At 35.5% G+C, this 22,420-nt stretch overlaps 1 protein-coding gene across 5 annotated transcripts in view; it reads left to right on the plus strand.

The window, feature by feature from the left end:
- The window catches only part of KHDRBS2 (KH RNA binding domain containing, signal transduction associated 2), a 342,378-nt gene that overhangs the window by 104,866 nt on the left and 215,092 nt on the right, over positions 1-22,420 (plus strand). For all 5 annotated transcript variants that reach the window (XR_016464481.1, XR_016464482.1, XR_016464483.1 and 2 more), the window contains exon 3: positions 8,567-8,683. Coding sequence is in view for 2 of the 5 variants with exons in the window: in XM_090136217.1 (XP_089992343.1) it covers positions 8,567-8,683 (117 nt within the window). In the remaining 3 variants the exon portion in view is untranslated. The remainder of the gene's footprint in view (positions 1-8,566; positions 8,684-22,420) is intronic.

Below are 22,420 nucleotides of genomic sequence, written 5' to 3' on the forward strand. Positions count from 1 at the left end.
TACTTTAAATGAGTCAATCTTATATTGTTTCTAAATATTAAAAATTGACTGTGCCAGACCTGGCTGGGATGAATGTAAAAAGGGAGATTTTCTGTTCCACAGATGCCCCTTGCCCTTAATAGAATATGACTGTTTAATGCATGTTCTGACTTTGCTTTGAAGCAATGGGCAAAATCATTAATAAGTCAGCATACTTTTCTAAAAATACGGCTCTTTTTGAACAGCTTTCAACTAAAGAACAGTCCATATGGGCTCTTTATGAACATGTGTCTATAAGATCCATCACTGCCTGCCCTCAGCCTCCCCCAGTGCTCCTGCTGGAAAACCAGCATCAGGAAATATTTGTAATGTATTTCATTCTTGAAATACAGCCAAAATAGGGCCGGAAGGCAATAACCAAAGATAAAATATAATATTACATTATTGAGGTGAAAAAGCAGGCAACTGTGCAGTCTTCTTGTCAGTAGAACCTGATCTTGCTGCACTTGAGTAATACCAAGGGAAAGTGTCACTTTTGTAACCAGACCTAATGACTTTAATGGCAGTAATTTCTGCAGTCGCACCTTAACCATCCAAAGAAGCAATAGTAGCTAAATGCATATAGCAAGATCTATTTTGGATTTATATCTACATACTTGTTTAGCATACCTGACAGCTCTTCAGGGTCTTTCTGTGTCTGTACAGTGCCTAGTATAATTCTAGGAATCTCTGCAATTAAAATAATAAAAAGTGGCTGCACTGAGACATGTAGCACTGAGTCATAAACCTCTTAAACTTGTTAATTGCAGATTAGTATAGATCCGGAACTTTAATTGATTTCTTGGCTTCTTCTCAACTACCTCACGTCAAAGTTAAAAACAGAATCACACATAATGAAATGTTTGGGTGTCTGACAAATTACTGGATTATAATAGATCATACTGCTAATTCATGTATTAGAGAAGTATCTATTCAGATTTTCTGGCTAGGAAACCACTACATTTAACACAATAAAGACACATCGAATAGCAAACTACCAAACTACTTTTTTTTAAAAAAAAAACCCATAATTTATTTTAATTCTAAGGCCTATTTAAATTCCTTCATTTAACGACAGAACTTGTTACCAAATTCTGACAGAAAATTGCTTAAAATGAAGAGTGAGGGAATATTTTTGTTATCTCAGTATGGACTTGTATCTGGAAGGTGTTTGTCTAGAGTTGCTGACCATCTGTTCCGTGGAATTATGCCAAAAATACATTTTCAGTGTAGGCTTAGATGCTTACTTTGAGCTCATAAATAGCCAGGCAAATATTACACCATCTTCTTTAAACACACTATAAATATGAACTCTCAACACTTTTCAAGATAAAAAATGTGTAATGAAAAATGCTTATTTTTTTGGTAAATCCATTAGACATGGTAGCTTTAATGAGTCTAGCTTTGTTATTTGGATTTAATTTATTCTTGAGGCAATTCTGTTGATTTAAATCAGAAATGAAATTGGCCCTGAGTTTTCAAGAAGCTGTGCTTTTCCTTTGAGCATTTCATACTGTGTTCATCTTTCTCCCTGTGTGCAAGTACCAGCTCTCTGCTTAAAGCCAATACAAACCGATCAGATGCAGAGCACTGTAGAGAAGAGGGCACCTTCTCCTTTGGCTCTGGGACCTCTGTACTGAAGTAGTGTAGTAGTCTGAGAAGGCATTAGCACATCTCCTTCAGAGTAGGTCTCCAGGGCCTCTCAAGGAATATGCTCATTTTCTTCTGCTGCTGCTGCTTTCTGTCTCCTGACATGCCTGGCTAAAATAGAATCCTGCAATTTGACCCTACCAAACAGGTTTCTTGTAAGCACTCCTCCAGAGACAGCAAACACTACAGAGCTTGAATAAAAAATAATATTGCATCCTCATTGGGAGCACTAGCTGCATTTTGGAAAAGCTAAAATACTAGATTTTGAATGGGTATTGAGGAAAGCAACTACATAAAGAATGAGAGAAACTTGTCCGCTGCACAATCTGTTGAGCTTTATGTACTTACAAGATGTTAAGGGAAATAAAATTTACCTTCATAATCTTCTAGTGCTGCCTTTATGTAGAGGGAAGTCCCTTCTGCATATCAAAAGGTGAGGTACACTTTAATAAATGCTATTCTAAAATGACTGAAGTAGCGGAAGTCCTAGAATAGGACAAGAATAAACCTAGTTTATAAGCAGGTCTTAATCAGTAAGCCTTCACTTGGGAATTAATAATACCTTTATTTCCTCCCCTTTTTCTTTAGCACAGCACCGAATTTAGATAGGAACTTTTTGTTTATTTATTTATTTCCTGAATAGTTAATTTTTTTTTGTCAGAATAAGTGATTCTGAATATGGAAAGACTTTTCGTTCCCCCACAAATGAGCTGGTAATAAATGTTGAATTGAGCATACTAAGAAATAAACCTACTTTGTGTTGCCCAAGTCATTGCAATTTCTATTTCACTGTTTCCTAGGATTAAAAAAAATATATATATGAAGTCTCTCAGTTCAGGACTTTGTATTGCTTTATCTTACAGGGGGAAGCATTTTCTGACCCATTCCTTATTTATCTAGGCTTTGCTACTTTTCTGTACATTATTTGTGTGTAGAATAAAAGCAGTCACTCAGGTACACTTTTTCCTCATTTCTGCTTGTAAAGCCCAATCTAAATGGTATTTATAAAATAGTGTTCTGGTAGGGATGTGTTCGGGCTTCATCAAGCAGTTGTTCTTCTAAATGTGAACATTCATTTTCCGTCACCGGAATTAAATTGGAGGCTCAAATAGTAATGCTGTAAATGTAACATTAGACTTGTTACACTATATCTATGCTGTTCTGATGTGCTCAAAATCTTTCCTAATAACGCAGATTTTTAATTTTGAAAGAATGCTATTGAGAGCTTTACATAATAATGTAAGATAACAGCAAATTATATGACGGTTCACTCAATTTGATTACCAGCTTTCTTGTCACCATGTGCAGAAGAGAGGTAGGGAGGAGGTAGGTATGGTTTTAGTGTGTGTGACTTTCAGTGTCCTGGTGAGGATGGTGACTCCAGCAGGGGTGATTCTTGTCAGCCCATGGTGCCTCATGCTTTTGGAAGATTCCACCAGACCTCAGATCCCGTGACCCACCTCTAAGGATGTTCACAGTATTCCTTGGCTTGTACAAGCAGTGCTCTGAACATGGTTCTCACAAGCAAACTGAGCATTAGATATTGGTTAGGTTATTCAAAAGCATGCTTATCCCATATTGACAGAGTCCTGTGTATACAACCAAAGGATTAAATGTTTGATTGCTTTTTTGAGCATTGAAAAATGAGGTAGTCCTGAAAGTCACAGCTGCTGTTTGCCTAGCTCCTTGAGCCGTATTTGTGGCTGCCAGGTCAATGAGACTGCTCCAGTGCAAGGAGCCAAAGGCAGGACCCCCTGCCAGGGCAAGGCATGGACAACTTACTTGGATGATCTCAGTCTGATGGCTAGTCTCCTAGGACTAAAAAATAATCATAATAAATTAATAAAAATAAGTGAATCAGATTCACTTATTTATACAGAAAGAAAAAAAAAAGAAAGAACCGTGGATTTTTACTGAATCTGTCATAAACCTCAGGCTTCAAACATTGTTGTTGTTGTTGTTACTTATTTTCTAGTTTCTATATGAAGGCATTAGTATTTTATCATTTTAGCTCACTGTGCTAGTATGCGTATGCATCTCATACCTAGTTCAATAAAACTGTGAAGATACAAGTATGCTAATATTAGCTACAGGCTTTTTACAGGACAAATTCACTTTCTTTTTGTTTTTGTACAACACAAATGCAGTAATGGAGTTGTGTCTATTTACCTTGGGTGCCTGCTTGAAAGTTCAAACACCCACTGTGTTTCATGTCCTGGACAATTTGCTTTAATATGCCATATACTGAAGAAATTTCTCCTTGAATTCACAACATCATATAAAATAGATATTATGTAAACATTTGTCTGTTTTAGTTTCAACTGGGATGGAATTGTATTCTTCAGAGTATTTGGTATGGTGCCATGTTTTGGTTCTAGGAGAAAACAACGTTAATGATACATCAGTGCTTCTAGTTGTAGCCAAGCAGTGTTGCAGAGAGCCAGGGCCATTCGTTGGGAAGGGCCCAAGGAGCTGGGAGGGAACAGGATGAGGATAGCTGACTTAAACTGGCCTAAAGGATATTCCATACCACATGACATCATGAGGAAGGATTTTTGAAGGGGTGGGACTTCATCTCTTTTTCTTCCGCTGCTCAAGGGCATCAGCTGGGGGGTGGGGAGCAATTGCTTGTGCATCACTTGTTATATACATTTATATCTACAGACATATATATAGTCATAACTTTTATCCTTTTCCTTTTTTCTATCTTAGTAAATAGTTTTATCTCAGCACACAAGTTCTACTTTGTGTTTTTTTTTTCCCATTCTTTCCCTCATCCCACTGGGGAGGGGAGGGAGCAAGCAAAGGACTATGTGGTGCTCAGTCACCTGCTGGGTTAAACCGCAGCAGTCATTTTGGCATCCAGCGTGGGGCATGAAGGGTTGAGATAACAGCAGATCTGATTGGACCATGTTAACACAGGATGCTGTGGTAGTTTGATGACTGCTTGTCACAGTGTTAATTTCTTGCCTGTTTATGGAGCTCTTTGAGATTTTTCACAACTGTATTGTGTAGCACCTTGTCTGCTGCTTATTTTCTCTGCTGACTTGTTTTTCACCTCTCGGGGTTGGATTAATGTTTTTATTTTCCTATGATGTGTGGCCTTGACTTACATTATGATAAAATTGGCAGCTGAGAAACTGCTGTTTTGTGTGTATTGAGCATTGCAGTCATCTTTGAGTTTTGGTAGTGTTAGTAATTACACTCTTTGCTTTGTCTCCTTACAGAGCCCAGCTATGGATGAAATAGGGGAGTACACTTTCTAGAGTTCCTTAGCCTCCCTTTCACCTTTTCTTCTTTCCATAGAGTTCAAGAGCTAGCTACAATAGCTCTTGAGAATTCTGAAAATCTGTGGGATGTTCAAACCAGCATGCTTCTATTGCTATGTGTTATGACTGTGTTTCAGGTTATGTTTAAGACTAAATAAGTGTTTAAGCAGATGTCTTCCCCTAGGAGGGGTATGCACAGGTGCTTAGAGCAATGAGCAACGCTAGTGGTTTGGAACATCACTTATGAACAACTGCAGAATCCTAAAAAAACAGTAGAATATTTGGAAAAGGTATGCTGTCACCCTGACAATCCTAATGAGACACAAAGCACAGCAGTGTGCTGGGGTCTGGCCTATGCCAACCAAGCTCTGCTGTTGCTCTGACGTTTTTGGCAGACCCTGGGGTTATTCTAACACTTCTGACAGACCCTGTAGGTGCCACAACCCTCACAACCAGTCTTGTGGTCACTCAATCCCTGTGATAAGCCCCACAGTTCAATCAGAGAATCAACCAGTGCTAGTATCTGTTACCCTTATAAGAAAGATTTAAAAACGTCTATGAAAGTCATGTTTAGCAAAGAGAGAAGCTTCTAAGTTCAGAAAAGTAGTTATGGGTTAAATCACATGTAGAACTAAACCACAACAACTTCATATAAAGGCTTGTCTGCATGCTTATTTTCAATTCTGTAAAAATTCTGCTGATGTGGTAAGTCACATCAAAAACAACCCATGTCCAAATTGAGGAGGATAAGTTCAAGTATGACAGTGAGAATGTATGTAAACTTAAGATACTATAGTACACTTAATACTGTCACAACATTGTTTGTATGCTATGGGATATATTTTAAGAACTAATTATTGTACACGTTTTTTTACAGCACAGGTTATAATTAATGTCTAGCATTTCAAAAATGCTATGCATGATATATCAGCATAATAAATGCTGACACTGGGAGACAGACTGCCTGTGCTGTGCTCCAGCTTGACAACACTCTGTTAGTTTTAGGGATTCTCTTCTCCAGGGCTTAACATGAAACAAACAAAGAATGCTGATGTGTAGCATGTCTTACTGGAAGGGGTTTACAGATTTACGATTATAGATTAATGCTGAGGATAGCTGGTGTCCCTGATGCTGGGAAGACTGAGGACAGTGGTAGAATTTCTGACACTGTTCACCAGCTTTTCTGCAACTTTAGACAAAACCAAACTAACAGCAATTCATTTTTTCAGTTGCAAGTAACGGAATGCTTCCTGATGTATTTTTTCAGAGTAGAAGGTGGATGAAGTGTGAATGTCTGTCTGCTACATAATCAATAGAATTAAAATCCCCAGCCACTTATTTCTGGTGAAGTGATTAAAATCCACTTTGTATGTAGTTTATGCTGGCCATACTGCTCCTTTGCAGCAATATTTCAAGGTAATTATTAGGTAGCTTATAAAGTACTTAGTATAAATGTTCAACATAAATCTTCATAAGCTCTATTTTAATAGTTTTATTCCATTCAGAGAGCAAATGTTTTTGAGCTTTGACCGGCCCTCCTGTACCCCAAACTTAGGCAGCCGTATAGACTTTCAGCTCTTGAAAGGCATATTTTTCCTAATATTTAGAGGCACTAATGGAATGCAGCATAAATTCTCTCACATTCTACTATGATTAGTGAAGTGTATGTGGCACAAAAAATTTCATCTTTTAACTGCCTTCCTGCACATATGTTTCCTGCAGAGAAGAGAAAGCTCTGCTGTTTGCTCGACCTTCTTTAATGAGCCTACACGTGCATGAGATTTCATTTTTGAAATCTTACTTTTGTATATTAATTCCTAGTATATAGTTTCAAATTAAAGTTGAAATTCAATCTTTGCCATTCCTTTCTCATCGTTAGGCTTATTTCCGTATGAAATTTAATAATCCATCTGAAGAGAGCAACTTCTTTCAGGCAAAGTTGGCCCTGGAAGATACATAGCTACAGTTTTAGTACAGACTTAGTATTGCTGATACCACAATGATTTAAAGGGATGGGATTTATTGAAAGAGTTGCTAACTTTTATTAAATCAATAGAGAAAGTTGGAAGAAATTGCAAGCACACAAGCCTTAAAAATGTTATTTTGAGCGTAAAAGCTTGTTCTTTTTCTCCGCAGCTGTACCACTTGCTATTTACCTCTAGGCATTTTATCTAACTGAAATTGGTGATGTTAATTTAGGTGGAAGTAGATTTTGTCTTACGTGTTTATTTTTTCTTGAGATTACATACTTTTTTCTTTGATGGTTTAAACAATATTTGAAGGAAGTTACAACAATTGCAGCAAGGAGGGTGTCAGTTTCTTTTCTTAAGTGACAAGTGATAGGATGTGAGAAAACAGCCACACACTGTATACCAGGGAAGGTCTAGATTGGACATGAGGAAGAATTTCTTCATGGAGAGTGTGGTCAAGCATTGGACTGAGCTGTCCATTCCAGTGCGCTCCATTCCTCATCCCTGGAGATAACTAAGAGATGTGTGGACATATCACTGGTTTAGTGATGGGACTCTGTAGGTCAGATTGATGGTTGGACTTAGTGGTCATGAAGGTCTTTTCCAACTTAGATGATTCTATGGTTCTATCATTTGTGGTCTTCCTAAAGTTTTGATACCAGCATGTCCTTGATTGCTATTCTTACTGTCATGCAGATACAATTGCACACCTTTACTCTCAGATGAGCTTAGTCTTTATCGAAAGGCAGGCCAGAGTATTTTCTGTTCATATTTAAACACAGTTTAGAAATGTCCTGAACAAATGCTGATGGTTCTCCATCAAATTCCAAAGACATGATGTCATATCCAAAAAGATTTTGGAAAGCATAACACATACTAAGTTGAATAAACTGTTAATTGTGGAGTACCTGATAGCTTCCATCCTTTGGTACTTTATGATGACATAGCATTAATGCATTATTTAATTAGTGTTCTGTCAAAGAATTTTCGAGTAGAGATCTCTCTTCTTCATGCAGAAAAAAAAACACAACAGTGTAGGTGTCATTGGAACTGTACACTGTTTAAGAGTATTTGCAGCAGATCAGACAAATTCCAGCGCTCTGCAAAATTCTCTCAGACAGCAGCCTGGTTATCTGGAGTGATCTGTTTGTGTGACTTGTTCAGTTACTGGCAAAACAGATATTTGAAACCGATACATGAAATGACACTTATTTTAAAATCAATATGTAAAACATCAATTCTTAGAAACCTATCAAAAGCTCTAGCTTTGCAAAATATATTATTCTGCCACTAAAGCTGACTATCGCAGGAAAGAACATATTCATTTTCTTAGTTTCACCTATGTCATCTAGTAAGCCAAGATCTTCTTTAGCACTTTGCTAAACCTAAGCAGCCACTGTCCATTTTTCTCCTAAAGATGAACCTCCTGGGTTTCAGATAAACTGTGAATGCTTATAGTTCTTTTCCAAGCTAGATAAGAAAAGGCCATTATTCGCACTTGTATGAATTAATCCTAGAAATAAGTAGTAGTATTGTTTAAAAATAAGAATAAACTTTTCTCTTTAAGCAACTCATTTATGAAGATTTATGAAGATTTTGTTTTTGTTTTTTTTTTAAAGTGCTCCTTGTTTTAAAATAGTTTTCTTATTTACTTTCTAGTTCAATTTTGTTGGGAAATTGCTTGGACCAAGAGGAAACTCCTTGAAGAGGTTACAAGAAGAAACAGGTGCAAAAATGTCTATCCTGGGAAAGGGCTCCATGAGGGATAAAGCTAAGGTACTGTATCTAGATTCTGATTGCAATTAATGTTGATACATTTGTGCCTTAGCTATTTACTTACTAATGACTCAATAGAATTAAGCTAGGTTCTGATTCCAAAGACTTGTTACTTTAATTGCTGTCTTCCCAAATAATCATATAAGACCACAGTTACTATTACTGCCACTGTTATTTAAATAATTTACTAAAAGAGAAACAGTCTTAAAGTTAATTTGTTCTGAGAAAAGCTTATTTCTCCTGAGAAAGTTTAACTTGTTGAGATTGCTGCTGTAATGTCAATGTACACAAATAGATTTTCTCCTTTGTTTCTTTAGGCTGGTTCTTATTGTTTATTTGGAGATGCCACTTTTCTAAAAGGTTGAATATTTATTCAGGGCATAGTTTAAAAAAAGATGATGAAGTGAAATTTTACTTAAATATGTTTAAAAATGCACTATAGATAAAAGAAAAAAATCTGTATTTGAAATCGTGGCTTGGGTATCGCACATCAAGTGATTATTTGTACAATCAAGAAGTTTAATACGTATGCAAGTTCGTATTGTATTGTGACTCTTACTTTATATGCTATGGAACAGCAACATTGCAGTCAACACAGCAATAACGACTGCTAATTTCACTGAACTGTAGACAGCCTTTAGTAATGCTGTGTATTATTCAGTTTTCTTTTGTCACGTTTGTCATTCATCTCAGTAGCTAAAATAATGAAAGAAATAACTTGTTAGAGTAAAGGAAAAGCTAATCAGGATTTTACCATTTTTATGGTTGCTATTATTTGGCCTTGGTAAAGCACATCAACAGTCACACTTGCATTAGGAGAACTCCAATGGCAATATTAAAAATAAAACACAAAAAGACAAATTAGGCACACAGAGTGTATTTCATTTTTTCAGCGATTTCTTTATGACATTGGGAATACTGACACTTCAGTTATCTATTTAACACTATATTTTATGACAATAAATGCTGATTACGCAACATATTTTATTTTTACTTAGTGACAAGTACAATATTTTATGACTTCTGGGTTACTTCTGGAATTATAGAAAATGACTGCCTGGACAAATGAATGTGAGTGCTGCTAAGTACAGTAATTTGCATCTGTACTGTGTCTGCCAGCTCCATTCTCAGCCACCCACTCAGATCATTATTGCCAAAAGCAGCAATTGCCCAGACAGTGAAGTGTGAAGAGCTTGTTACTAGATAAAGAGGTTTAAGCACATAAATAGATGAAGTCCTCTGCTTTTGAGATTGGTCAACTCTTCTTATCATGCTGTTTGAATCTTATTGTAACAAACAGTGCCATTGTGGCAGTTTTATTATATTCACTCATATAATTAAGTGAATATAATAAGTGAATATAATTATTATATTCACTCATGAGTATGTCATCAGAAACAAAATTCAGTTGTTATTTTTTTTCTCCTCTTCATATAGTATTTAGGACTAAAAAGCCATATGAAGTTAAATATGAACTTTGCTGAACGTCATTCATATGAGAAAGGTGTGAAATGTGAATTTCTGTAGTAAAACTGTTAAGTATGGTACCGATGGAAGCAACTTCTACAGACAAGGCCTCCTAAGCAGCTGTTGTCTGAATCCAATTTACACATCACTGACTGAAAAGAAAATTAACCTCTTGCAATTACAGTGAGAGACAGGAATTATCTGATCTGAATATGTCATTGTTGCTGGTTCCAAGGAAAAGACACTGAGAATGTCCATGGGCTGGATAATAAATGCAATTAGCATTTAAGAGAGGATGTTTTAGCTTGAGAACCTGGTAAAACTTGAAGAAATACTTCTAACTGTGGGCATAAATAATGGCCTAAATTGCTATGTCACATACATACATAATACAGAAAGGACATTGAGGTGCTGGAGCAGGTCCAGAGAAGGGCATCAAGGTTTGTAAAGATTTGGAGAATATGCCCTACGAGGAGAGAGTGAAGGAATTGGGGCTGTTCAGTCTGGGGAAAAGGAGTCTGAGGGCAGACCTTATTGCTCTCTTCAAATACTTGGAAGGTGATTGCTGCAAGAGTGGGGTTGGTCTCTTCTCACTGTTGACAGGTGACAAGATGAGGGGAAACCGCCTTAAGTTGCGCCAGGGGAGGTTTAGGAAAAGCTTCTTTACAGAGAGGGTTGTTAAGTCCTTGAATAGGCTCCCCAGGGTGGTGGTTGAGTCACCATCCCTGGATGTGTTTAGAAACCATTTCGATGTGGTGCTCAGAGACATGATTTAGCGGAGGGTTGTTAGAGTTAGGGAGTATGCCGTTGGATTTAATAATCTTAAAGGTCTTTTACAATCTGAGCAATTCTATGATTCGGTCATTCTATGGAAAATGCAACTTAATATGATTAAAACAGATTTCTTGCCATAAAACAAGCTAGCCTCATTTACACAACTTTTGTTTGTTTGTTTGAAAGAATTTTCAGGAAAAATCTGTGTAATTTCTTTCTGTAAATTTGAACATCCTTAAGACTCTCCATGGTATGCCAAAGTCTGAACCAGTTCCCAGGCAGGCTGCCGACACCAGGCTTTTCTCCTCTGGTTAGCTGGCTGCTCAGCTGCATCAGAGCAACAGAAGCCGAGTATCAGTGATATTCTTGATGGAAAAGATTAAATAAATTTACACCCGAAATCCTTACTTAGTGCTCAAAAAGAAGTGATACACCAGTTTGTGTCTTATGGTGCCAAAATGACAGCAGGCAAACATTTGGCTCTACAGTGAAGCACTCTGGGCATATTTTGTAATTTTGGGCAAGTGGAGGTGCATTTTCTAATTTTGGAAACCTTCTTTTATTAAAGGAGATTTATTTCATTTTTAGAATTTCCTTATTCTTAAAAAAGAAATCTGTGTGTACATTTCAGAGGTTAAAGAACTGGGGCTGTTTCCTTGCCGAGCCCTACACTGTTGATAAGAGTGACTTGAGTCCTTTGCAGAGCCACTATGTCTACAGTGCATGAAAAGGGCAAGTTAATTTGAAAAGGCAGTGCAGCTTAATTAACATGAATAATATCAGCAACTCCACCAAGATTATATACATCTCTCAGAAAGTTGTTAGAAATTTCTGAAGAGATGACCAAAAATAACTGCAGTAGTTTTGCAGAATATTGCTGCAGATATAATGAAAACTGCAATGATTCTTCTAGATTGCTGTGGCTAATGTGAGTCCCTAAATCTTTGTGCTTAAGCTAGTGCCACTGGCTCAGCAGAAGTCTATTTTTCTATAATGGACGCAACCCAAGACGAATGATCCTACAGAGTTCTGGCAGAAAAAACATCACAAGATGCCACATTACCTCTAGGCACAATAAAAGACAATGCTGAACTTTTGCTTGATTTGTACTTTCAATGTTGACTGCAGCTAAACTTTGAAATACTTGTTAGTGGAGTAACTCCATTTATTTCTAAATCACAGAGACATTATTGTTTAACATGATGAGCATAGTCATGGTCACTGAGAGTTGTGCCCACTGTAAGAGCATAGCCAGTTTCCAGTGTGATCTTTGGACAGGATCAACTCCCATCACCTTGGTAGCTGACACGATGCCATTACAGTTTGTTGTTCCTGTAGTATTACTGTACTGTAAATATGCAAAGACATTCTTCAAAACAGGTAGAGATGAGATTAAACATAGTCATATCAAATTGCTTGGCTTTTGATTCTTTTCCCTGTTTTTGTCGCTTTTTTCCAAATAGCATTGGACACAATAGTAAAGGTAAGCAATCAAACTGAACTGAAGAGAAATCTCATTACAAGGGGAATGAATTTATTTCTTTTGTACTTTGATGCACATTTGCTGCTTTTCAGCTATATAGTGAATGCTTTCCGCTATGCCATAAAAATAAATAAATTATTTTAAAAACCACATAAAAATGCATGCAGTGAAGTGAAATAGCTTTTTAAAATATGCTGTAACAGAAAGAGCATAGAATTTCTTTAAAAGAAGCAGGAAAAAATGTAGCATCTTCTTAAATACTTCAGTGTCTTGTGCAAGGTACATGAAAACAGATACAAGTAAGAACTTTTCTCAGGAGAAAGCACAGTATAAGGGATTGCACTATTCTTTCAAACTTGCCACTTCAGTTTAAAGCTTTACTGCTGCTTGGATCATGAACCAAAAGCTAGTTTTGAGTTTCTGCCTATGCCTGCATCCCCAGATGCCCAGCAGCAGCCATTTATGGCTCAGAAGTCTGCAACTTAGCCCTTTTCTTTATTATAAATCACAGAGAATTAGAGAACAAACTTGCAGCTTTGAAAACTAACAGCAACTGTTTTTCCATGACTCAGTGTTTGCCAACTATGGAATGAACATTTGACTTTCTTCTTCAAGTTTCGATTGTTACTTAAAATAGTTACTAAAGCAAAAAAGTTTAATCACAGACGACTTAATGCGCTAGAACTGACTTCCTCTCTTTGATCTGTGAATTAAGTGTTTTCCAAGGAGGCTCTGGTGCCACTGTACAGTAGTTTGTCCTGTTAGACCAGGATTTCTTGCATGAGCTTTTCTTTTTCAAAAATTTAGGTGTTAAGACTTTGTGGGCAACTGCAAAGAACTGAGAACTGAATGCATAGAGAACCTATTTGGGTTCAACGAGAAATATATCATCTTTATTAAGGTTTTTAACAGCTGTATTATAACTTTTAAAAGATCTTGAAGATATGGGAGAATTGCAGTGGATCCTGGTCTGTTCAATGCAGTGTCCTGCCTGAAGTCCTGAAGTCTTTAAATACGGATTTAAATATCTTACAGGGTTAAGTTCACAAATGTAATGTTTGTTACATAGTGCCCAATGACTTTGGAGTCTGAACTACAGTATATTTTTTCATTAGATCAAGTCTACCATGAACACAGCGTCTGTAATGATCATTTATGTTTTTGCAGTATAGTTACTTGTGTCATATTTCATTCCAAATGAAAGTGGCCCTATTTTGAGCAAGAATAATTTTGAAGGACCCTAGAAAGTTTAAGGAAAAAAAAAAAAAATTACCTCATCTTTTGCACAACGTTTTATGCTGGTGGCATTCCACTCATATCAATGTGGTAGTTCACTCTCGTTTATGGCTATGGTAGTTCAGCCCAGTGTGTCATCTTGAGATTTCAGCATGTATATTTGGAGATAAAAAATTGAGTATTTCTTTATAAATATCTGCTTTGGTTCCTTAAAACAGACTGCAGACTTACTTCCAGCCTGCTGTGAGTTCTGGTCTAGACTTTATGCAAAATCCCTGAAATGTTTGTTATTAGGTAAGATCTTTCTGTTTCATAGAATTGCACCTTTATCATCTTTAGCTACAAAATCTCCAAGGGAAATATAGAACAATGTGTGACACTGGATTTAGAAAAATGGCTCATATCCAGAAGCATCAATAACTAGTTTTAAATCACTAATTGGTGCTCACCCAATTAATCTTTTTCTGCTAGATTTTCCTTTGCTGTATGTAATATTGACTTTGAATAGTTATCTCTACAGCCACGATATCTTAGAGCTTACAGCCATTACAAGTGGGTTTATGACCAAAAGCAGGATTAGGCTTTTGGAATGCATTCAAGATATGAGCAGGAGTAACAGCAGTACAAGGCTTCTGCTGCAGCACATTCTTCCTTTCCAAAATCTCTCCAACTCCCCAATGCAAACAATTTTCTTTAAAACACCTTTCATTCTTTAAGCTGATTTTACTCATAGTAGACAGCTAGTCTAATAGCACATTCACTTATTCAGACTCACATTTGATTTGCACACTTGCTCACAATTACTTGGTTAAAGCAAAGTTTTGGAGGCCAAATCTAGTTATCTATTCAGAAAATAAAAGGTTATACTAGCAAATAGGTGTTCAGAAAGTCTCTCAGACATTCCTTTAGTTTATAAACTGCATATAGAATCCCCAGAATCTCTTGATCTGTATATAGCAGCTATCTTGGATACAGGCAGATTCGTACCTTGCAGATGCCAGCGTGTGCTGGTTCTCACCAGCTTCTTGGTATTCTCAGACTGCTCTGACAGGTCCACCAGCATCAGCAGTTTCCAAAGCTTACTGGTCCTTGGAAAGCTTTCATATGACACCTTCTCAGCAGTCCTAATTTTGGACTCTACTGAAACTTACACATATTTACAGAATGAGTTCACTCAAACTTTCATGGAAGGGAGACTTCCATGAAAAATGTTTGTTTCCTCATTTTTCACTGTTGAATGGATAAATTCAAAACTTTATATCCTTTTTGTCTCTGAGAGACAAATTGTAGACTACAAATTTTAGGCACTACGTTTCGGAAATCAGTTCATTCAATCTGTAATTTATTTGTCTCTGATTTCTTGAAAAAAGCTTAAAATACCAAACAATTTGCTCAAGTTCATGTGCTTATTAGAGGAAACTGAACTGAGCTTCTGAACTTCCTGCTCAGTTGTTGTTTTTTTTTTTAATGAAATCATTTGGAAATATAGCAAAGACTTATGCTTCTGCATACAAAGAAAATTAAAATGCAAGTTTTGGTTTTAAATTGGAAAAAAAAAATAGAGATTACAATATAAACCTAGCTTTCATATGCATTGATTACTGATGAAAAAATAAAGTGCATATGTTGGTTATACACAAAGGTAGATTAAAAAATTGGGGTACTTGATATGAACTCAAAATTTTTGTAATTTAGATTGAAAATTGCTTTATTTATCTCTTTTGACACTTAAATAAAATCAGTATTATCTCCACTACTACTCTCAGTGTCCCAGAGGTCCTTGTCTTCTACTATTAAAGCTGGTGGCAGTTTTGCCAGTGAAAGTAAATCATTTTTAGTATTTTGCTGAGTGAGAAAAAAAAAAAAAAAAATCAAATACAAGCTTAAAATCCTTTCATTTTGAGACTGAGGAGTCTAAAGAGTAAAATGTTAGAATGGCTGTAGAGATTCAACCAGCTATATCAATTTAAACACTTCCTGCTAACTTGATTCATGGAATGCTATGATACTTTCATGTAATTAGTGATGGCATTTTCAAAATGGGCAATTTAACCTTGTGTTAAAAAATTGCAGACTGTAAGTCTGAGAGTTAAGAAAAGTACATTGTTCTCATAAAGAGTTACATCAGCCTTTGAAGAGATGCTGAAATATCCAAGTTCTGCAGCATAATGGTGGTACTAAGAAGTCTTCATCTCCTTCCTCACATCTAATGTTAAAACAATTACAACTCTGATGGGATTTTTGAAACACTTAATTACTGTTTTCAAAACAGTGGAACACTTTCTTATAAATTAGAATGCTTCCAATGACCAAAGTCTTACGATAATGCTTCAGATTTATTGTTTCTCTTCTAAATTCTGTTCTAGTGGTTGGAGAACCTGCCCACGGCAGAGGGTTGAAACTAGATGATCTTTGAAGTCCTTTTCAACCTATGCCATTCTATGATTCTATGATAAGTAAATTAACTCAGTGACTTACAGCAATTTAGGGGACTGTAGATCTACTCATGCTGATGTTTTTCCCCAATCCATACTTTTTCAGAGCAGGGTTTAATATTCCAAAGTATTTTATTTATCTGCATGAGGCTTCATAAAGACAGGGTTTGTTCTTTTTTTTTTTTTTTTTTTTTTTTTTTAATATAATTATTATTCTTGCTGTTTTATGTATAGATAAATGCAAAAAGAACTACTTTGAATTATTGGCAGCAATTATGTTCAATCCCAATTTTCCATGCATAATGTTATCCATACTCTTGAGAACATGATAAATACTTTTAATATATTTTAATGGGTTACTATTATGAGAAAGTTTGCTTTGCCACAATAGAGGCAGCATTACACTAAATTAAATTACAGTGCACACAATTAAATAGAATAATGAAATAAAAAAACAGACTTGGAGCAACAGCTCTTTGGAGTCCTCTGAAATTCAGTTCCATGATAAACATAATAGGAGAATACGGTGAGTAGAATTTTGATAACAAATCTAGATATTATTTTGTTTGTAACGTCTCCATCAAGGATTAATGTTCAGAGACATCGATTAGTCTCTAGATTATTTTTCTGATTGATTCCTGTTGTACTATTGAGCATTCCTTCTTTTATCTACCCAGCATCAACATAACATTTTAGCTCTAATTTCATTCTGCTGTATGTTTTTTGTAATCTGCAATAATTTCTGGCTTCTCAGTAGGAGTTCAAGGAAATCTGAAGACTTAAATTTGACTGGCAGCCATATATTACTAAAGAAAAAACAATACACTCTTGTAATTCCTAAAAAAATAAAAATATCATTTTTACATATTCTCTGACGACAAATCCTTTCGAAGAACAGAGGAGCCTGAGATACATTTCAGTTTTGTCGAATACACGTGCAGCTCTGAACAGTCATTAGCAATGAAAACAGTAATTATGGTATTGAGATCGCAAACTGTATTGCTGAGGGGTTTTTTCCCCCCTTATTTCTGTTATTTTTATTGAAGATGGATTGAATCCAATAAGGACCAGGCATTTGGAGTTGGGAGGAATCCACATATTACATTCAATTCCCATAATTCACTAGCTCTTGGAGAGTGACTTTCTTTCCTAGAGGCTTAGTACTTTTCCCACAGTAGAGAATCATAATACTCTAGCAGTGCCTACAAAGTAATAGTTCATTGATATTTACAAATCTCTTTACGAAGACTTCATGTTATTGCACTATGTTCAAAATTTTCCAAGTTCAGAGGAGGAGTGTAATGTAGAATTCCCTGCAGAATACATCCAGCTCCTAAGGAGATCTGTGGGTGTGCTCAAGCCTTTGGGGTTCTTTGCCGAAATCTATGTACTGGTATCATATTTTACCTATTTAGTAAGTTATTTCATTGGTTTAAATCAAAATAATTTTACCATCTGAACAATAAATAAATAAATAAATCACTTTCTGAAAACTTTGGTAGAAGGTGGGATGGTTACTGGTTGGTGGTTAAAATGTGAGCACAAGACATTACTTATATCATCATCTTTTGGTTTTCACACAGTCCAAGAAAAAAACCTGGCTCTTAATACCGGACCCTGACCTCACAAATCATGTTTTGTAAGACTTAAGAACATGTATTTATTTTTTTTTAGCTTAGGGAAGTGTCAGTGCTTTGCTGAATTCAGGGGTATACTGGCAATTCTCCCCTTCCTGTGCTCCCAGGCCCTCGCTGTGAGAAGAAATGGCTGCTTGATGAGCATTCTGTGTTGCTCAGGCAGGTAAATGATTCAGGGATATCTATAAACGTTGAAATTTTCCTTTAGAATGATTTCTGAGGTAGGAAAACAAACAAAAAGCTCTGCTTTTTTTTTCTTCTTTCTTTTGTCCAGCTACAGGCCCTATTTCATCTGCTGTTATATTGAAGAAAGCTGTTAGCAGATGCTTTTTATTTGGCATTGTTTGGAGAGGAAAAGTAAAAGGATGTTTTCTTTGTGTTATGGTGCTACTCCTTTTCCAGAGATCAGTTTAGAGAATAGGGAGGTTCAGGGAATTGCCAGTAAGCCTTCTTTTCTTAACTAAAAACATAATTAAGTACTCATATAACTACATTGCACTCTAGGTTAATTCTGATATTGAGTCTCTAACTGTTAAGTGATTTGATTCATAGGTCCATATGTAAATCCAAAACAATGTTTTGCATTTATATAAATTGATGTACCAAATATTTAGTACTGAATAGTCTGAAAATAAATTATTTTTCTTTAAAAAGAATATGAAAACAACTACCCCCAAATCCAGACTAGCTGTTCTTTGTTACTGAAATTGTCCTCTGAGTTGCAGGGAAAGTATGTTCTGGAAGAAGAGTTTTGCAGATCACAGTTGATTTGGGTGCCCCATAGATAGTGCGCCCCATAGTTAATGAAGGAGATAGAGTTGACGTTCTGAGTACATTATGCATATAAATACCCAAGAATAGCAAAGCAGTTCTCTGAGATGTTGAAGAAAATAACAGGTAATATAAACTTCTGCATGTAGAAGTGAAATTAAAATTACTCTTTAACACCCAGACCTATCTTTTACAATTTTTTTTATCATACTGCGTGTAAAAACTTCTATCAGCTAAATGCTTCCTGCAAAATTGCTTAACGTATATATGTTATGACATAAGAGATACTCTGAGGAATTTGTGGTATCCCAAAACCCACCCATATGCTGTTCGAATATGCAGTAACTGTGGATGTTTTTGATGGTGGTGAACATACATATTCATCAGAATAACACTCATAAAAATACCACTGAAGTCTTACTTATAAAACATTTCTGTGATATATTACTATTCCACATCGAATTGCAATAATTTAGATAATGAATGTATAAATTCTGTGTTGTTTTTTAATTTTTTTTTGTTTATTTTAAACGAGACTCACATAGAACAACTGCCAATTTTCTTTCTCCAGGATTTATCATTTGTGACTTTCCTGCTTAGACTACCAGATGTACAGTGTGTATTATTATTTATTGAGGGATATAGGATACATTCATGATAAAATGAAAATCTTTACATTCATTACATTGAAGTATATCAGTATTAAGAAGTGCTAGAATATAAGTAAGATTCACAAATAGATTTAAACTGTTCACACATAAATGGGAGCTCATACCCAGTACTTCAAGTATAGTGAATAAAGTGTTATTCATCATCAGGCTTATATGGAATTTTGGTCTAATACATATGCAGAAATATATCTCAAATGTTACTTGGAAATTTATTCATGAATAGGATAGCCTGGAATCATAAATAAATAAAACACTTTTACATATATTACTTAAAAAATGAATCAATAAGCTATTCTGTGTAAAGTTAGTACCTTTTGTTCACTCGGGCTTCAGTGAGAAAGGACTTGTGATAGATCATACACCAGGTTATTTGTTGTATGGACTTTTGTTTCCAAACTGATCATCTTCATGGCTCAACTAGAAAACCTTCTTGAGTTTATAGCAATAAGGTCAAATTTTCATATTTTGTATTATACTATTTGTGGTATGTAGCACAGCATTAAAGTCTGGAGTTGTCGTAGTGCACTGAATTATTAACTCATCTAGCATTATTTCCTGGCTCTGGAAATAGTATTCAGTTTTTTAGAAAATGATAAGTAGAGAAACAGGGGCAAATAATATTCCTAGGTAACTGGAAAAAGTAATATGCATGAGAAGAGAATTCCTTCATATTATGCATAAGTTATTACCTTACACCACAAAATACAAGTTCAAATGACCCTTTATAATACATTAGCTAGCATAGAAACATATGTTATGCTTTTCCATGAAGCATGCCTGATTAAATTTTGCTTAGCTGTTGGTGCAAATCCTTGTTGCATTGTAACAAGTACTGTCATTAGAAAAAAAAAAATCATTTGTGTCTTTGAAATAGATGTATGTCAGGAATATTGTAGGCAAATATTGGAAAAGACACCTGGTAACAAAAAGAAAATCTAAGAAGGGTAGGAGCTGCAACAAAATTCTTGCAGTTCGTAACAATCATGAGTTTGATTTCCTTATTTCATTTTCCATAGGATAAACAAAAGTTGAGGGAAGCATCATTGTTTTAGGGCTCAACTATTATGTAGCGTGAAAAGATGGGATTTCTTCCATGTATCATGATATGTTTCTGATAGTTTGCTCCTTTATTTCTGTGAGCAATTTGTGATATATGCTCTCATTTTAATTTTAAATATAGAAAACTGATTCATTATATCTTGGATAGGCCACAGTTGAGTATTGTTAAGAAGGTGAATGTGCTTCTGGACTGGTAGGAGTGCATCTGAGTGATCTGGAATATTAGAAATTATCCTGTCAGCTTTTGGCATCTCAGCATATGAGAACAAAAATGTTGAGACTTCACATGAAGGGATACTTTTATATTGTTTATTCTTTTCTATTTTGTTTGGATGCCTTTGGTGTTTGCATTCCTGTAGACATCAGTTGGAGCTGCTTGTAGATATTTGTATGAATTTAATGTAGGCTATTATTACTGTCCTATTTATTCTATTCTCAGTTCAGGGAGGTCGTACTTTTAAATCAGGACAACTTCTCTAACTTTTAACTGTTTGTATGCTTATTCTTTCCATACCTGCACAGTCCCCAGTATGGGCTTGACCTGGGGACACTGACTTCTGCATGAACAGTTACAGAACATGTGTTTCTGAAGTTTCAGGAAGTTCAAGAACAAAAGTAAGGGAAATTTCACTTGGCTCCATTATTCCCAGTAATGTCTTCACAGGTGAACCACTCTGAGAGTGATTACAGCCCAGACTTCTACAGTTAGATACATGATATCAGATTTTGGTAGGAATGAGCTCAAGCTACTTTTTTTGTGCTGGCAATGGTTATATGACATCACTTCAGGGCATAATTAAATATATAAGTGCAGACTAAATTTGATCAACACAGTGATATCTAGGCCTGCAACATCAATCTGAATGTTTATGCCTATGATAAGGGCTTTAAGCATTCATATTCATAATCTCCAAAGACTTAAGAGGAGCTTGAATTTGAAAGCAAGGCTGCATTTCATAATGTATAGGTATAAAATAAAGTCTAGATATGGTCCAATAGCTATTGGCAGCTTTGAACAAGATTGGGTAGAAGAAAATCTCAGATGTCAGGGATTTGTATTCTGCCATTGTTGCTCAGATAGTTACTCATGGAAACTGTTGACTGAACTTTTGTGCCTGAAAAAATTAGTAGTATAGTTTTCATGATTCATATATTTAGATTATTATGATTTCCAGAATTTTTCCCAATCCTCTGTCCTCTTAAATAGTTTTCAAGTTATTCATAATTATACTGAAGTCTTGTAAAGATATTTGGTTGGCATGAATTTATGACAAGCTGCAGTATCACCACTAGAAAAAAATATGTACTTAGTGTCTGATGTTTCTAATTGTGTCAATAAGCTTTTTTAAACTGTTACTTCAAAATCTTATTAATATGAATTTCATTTCAAAAGTGATTGGAATGTTCTTTTGAAGCACTTTATCAACATGTTTCTGGCAGACTATTGGTTCAGGTTAACAGCCTTTAAATACTAAATTTCAATTTAGTTTTGACACAGATAAGAAAGACCTTTTGTAAAAATGACAGTGCTGAGTATTGTGTGCAATACAATATAAAGAGAACACTAAAATACAAATTGGCATTTTTTAACAGATTAGAAGACAGCTTTGTAGTATATAACACTTAGCAGAACAGCATATAATTATCTTTTCAATTTGTGGGTAAACGTTGGAATAAAGTGTTCCTGAAAATAAAAAATAACCAGCTTCTTAATAACATCATTTTTATCTAAAGACTGGCTTTTGAAAGAAGAAGGACAGTCATGACCATCAGATTTAGCCATAGAAAAAATAAATAAGTTGATTAATATAGGCACAGTGGCGTTTTTGACACGGTTCAATGGAGAGCATACATTAATAAATAAACAAATAAAGACCTCCTATAGTGTTAAGTCACCAATGGATAACATCACTTAATTGTAAAAATAAATAAGTAAATAGCAATGATAGAGACAAGGCACCATCTTACAAAACAAATCTACAAATGCATATTAAAGCCCTGTCTGAAGTCTTGTCTTCTGGCCTTTGCCTTTCCCACTGATTAGCTCTTCAGTATTTTGAGTTTCAGCTCCTCGATAGAAAGAACAGGACCCTTTTTTGTTTCTTCAGCAGACAGAATCTAACCTGCTCAGAACTAACATACCCTCAGTTAGTTCTTGCTCTATTTAATAAAAGTGAAATCAGAGGTTTTGGGAGAGTACTGAT

The sequence above is a fragment of the Phasianus colchicus genome, chromosome 2 (genome assembly GCF_987193195.1).
Source record: "Phasianus colchicus chromosome 2, bPhaCol1.hap1.1, whole genome shotgun sequence".
NCBI classification, from domain to species: Eukaryota; Metazoa; Chordata; class Aves; order Galliformes; family Phasianidae; genus Phasianus; species Phasianus colchicus.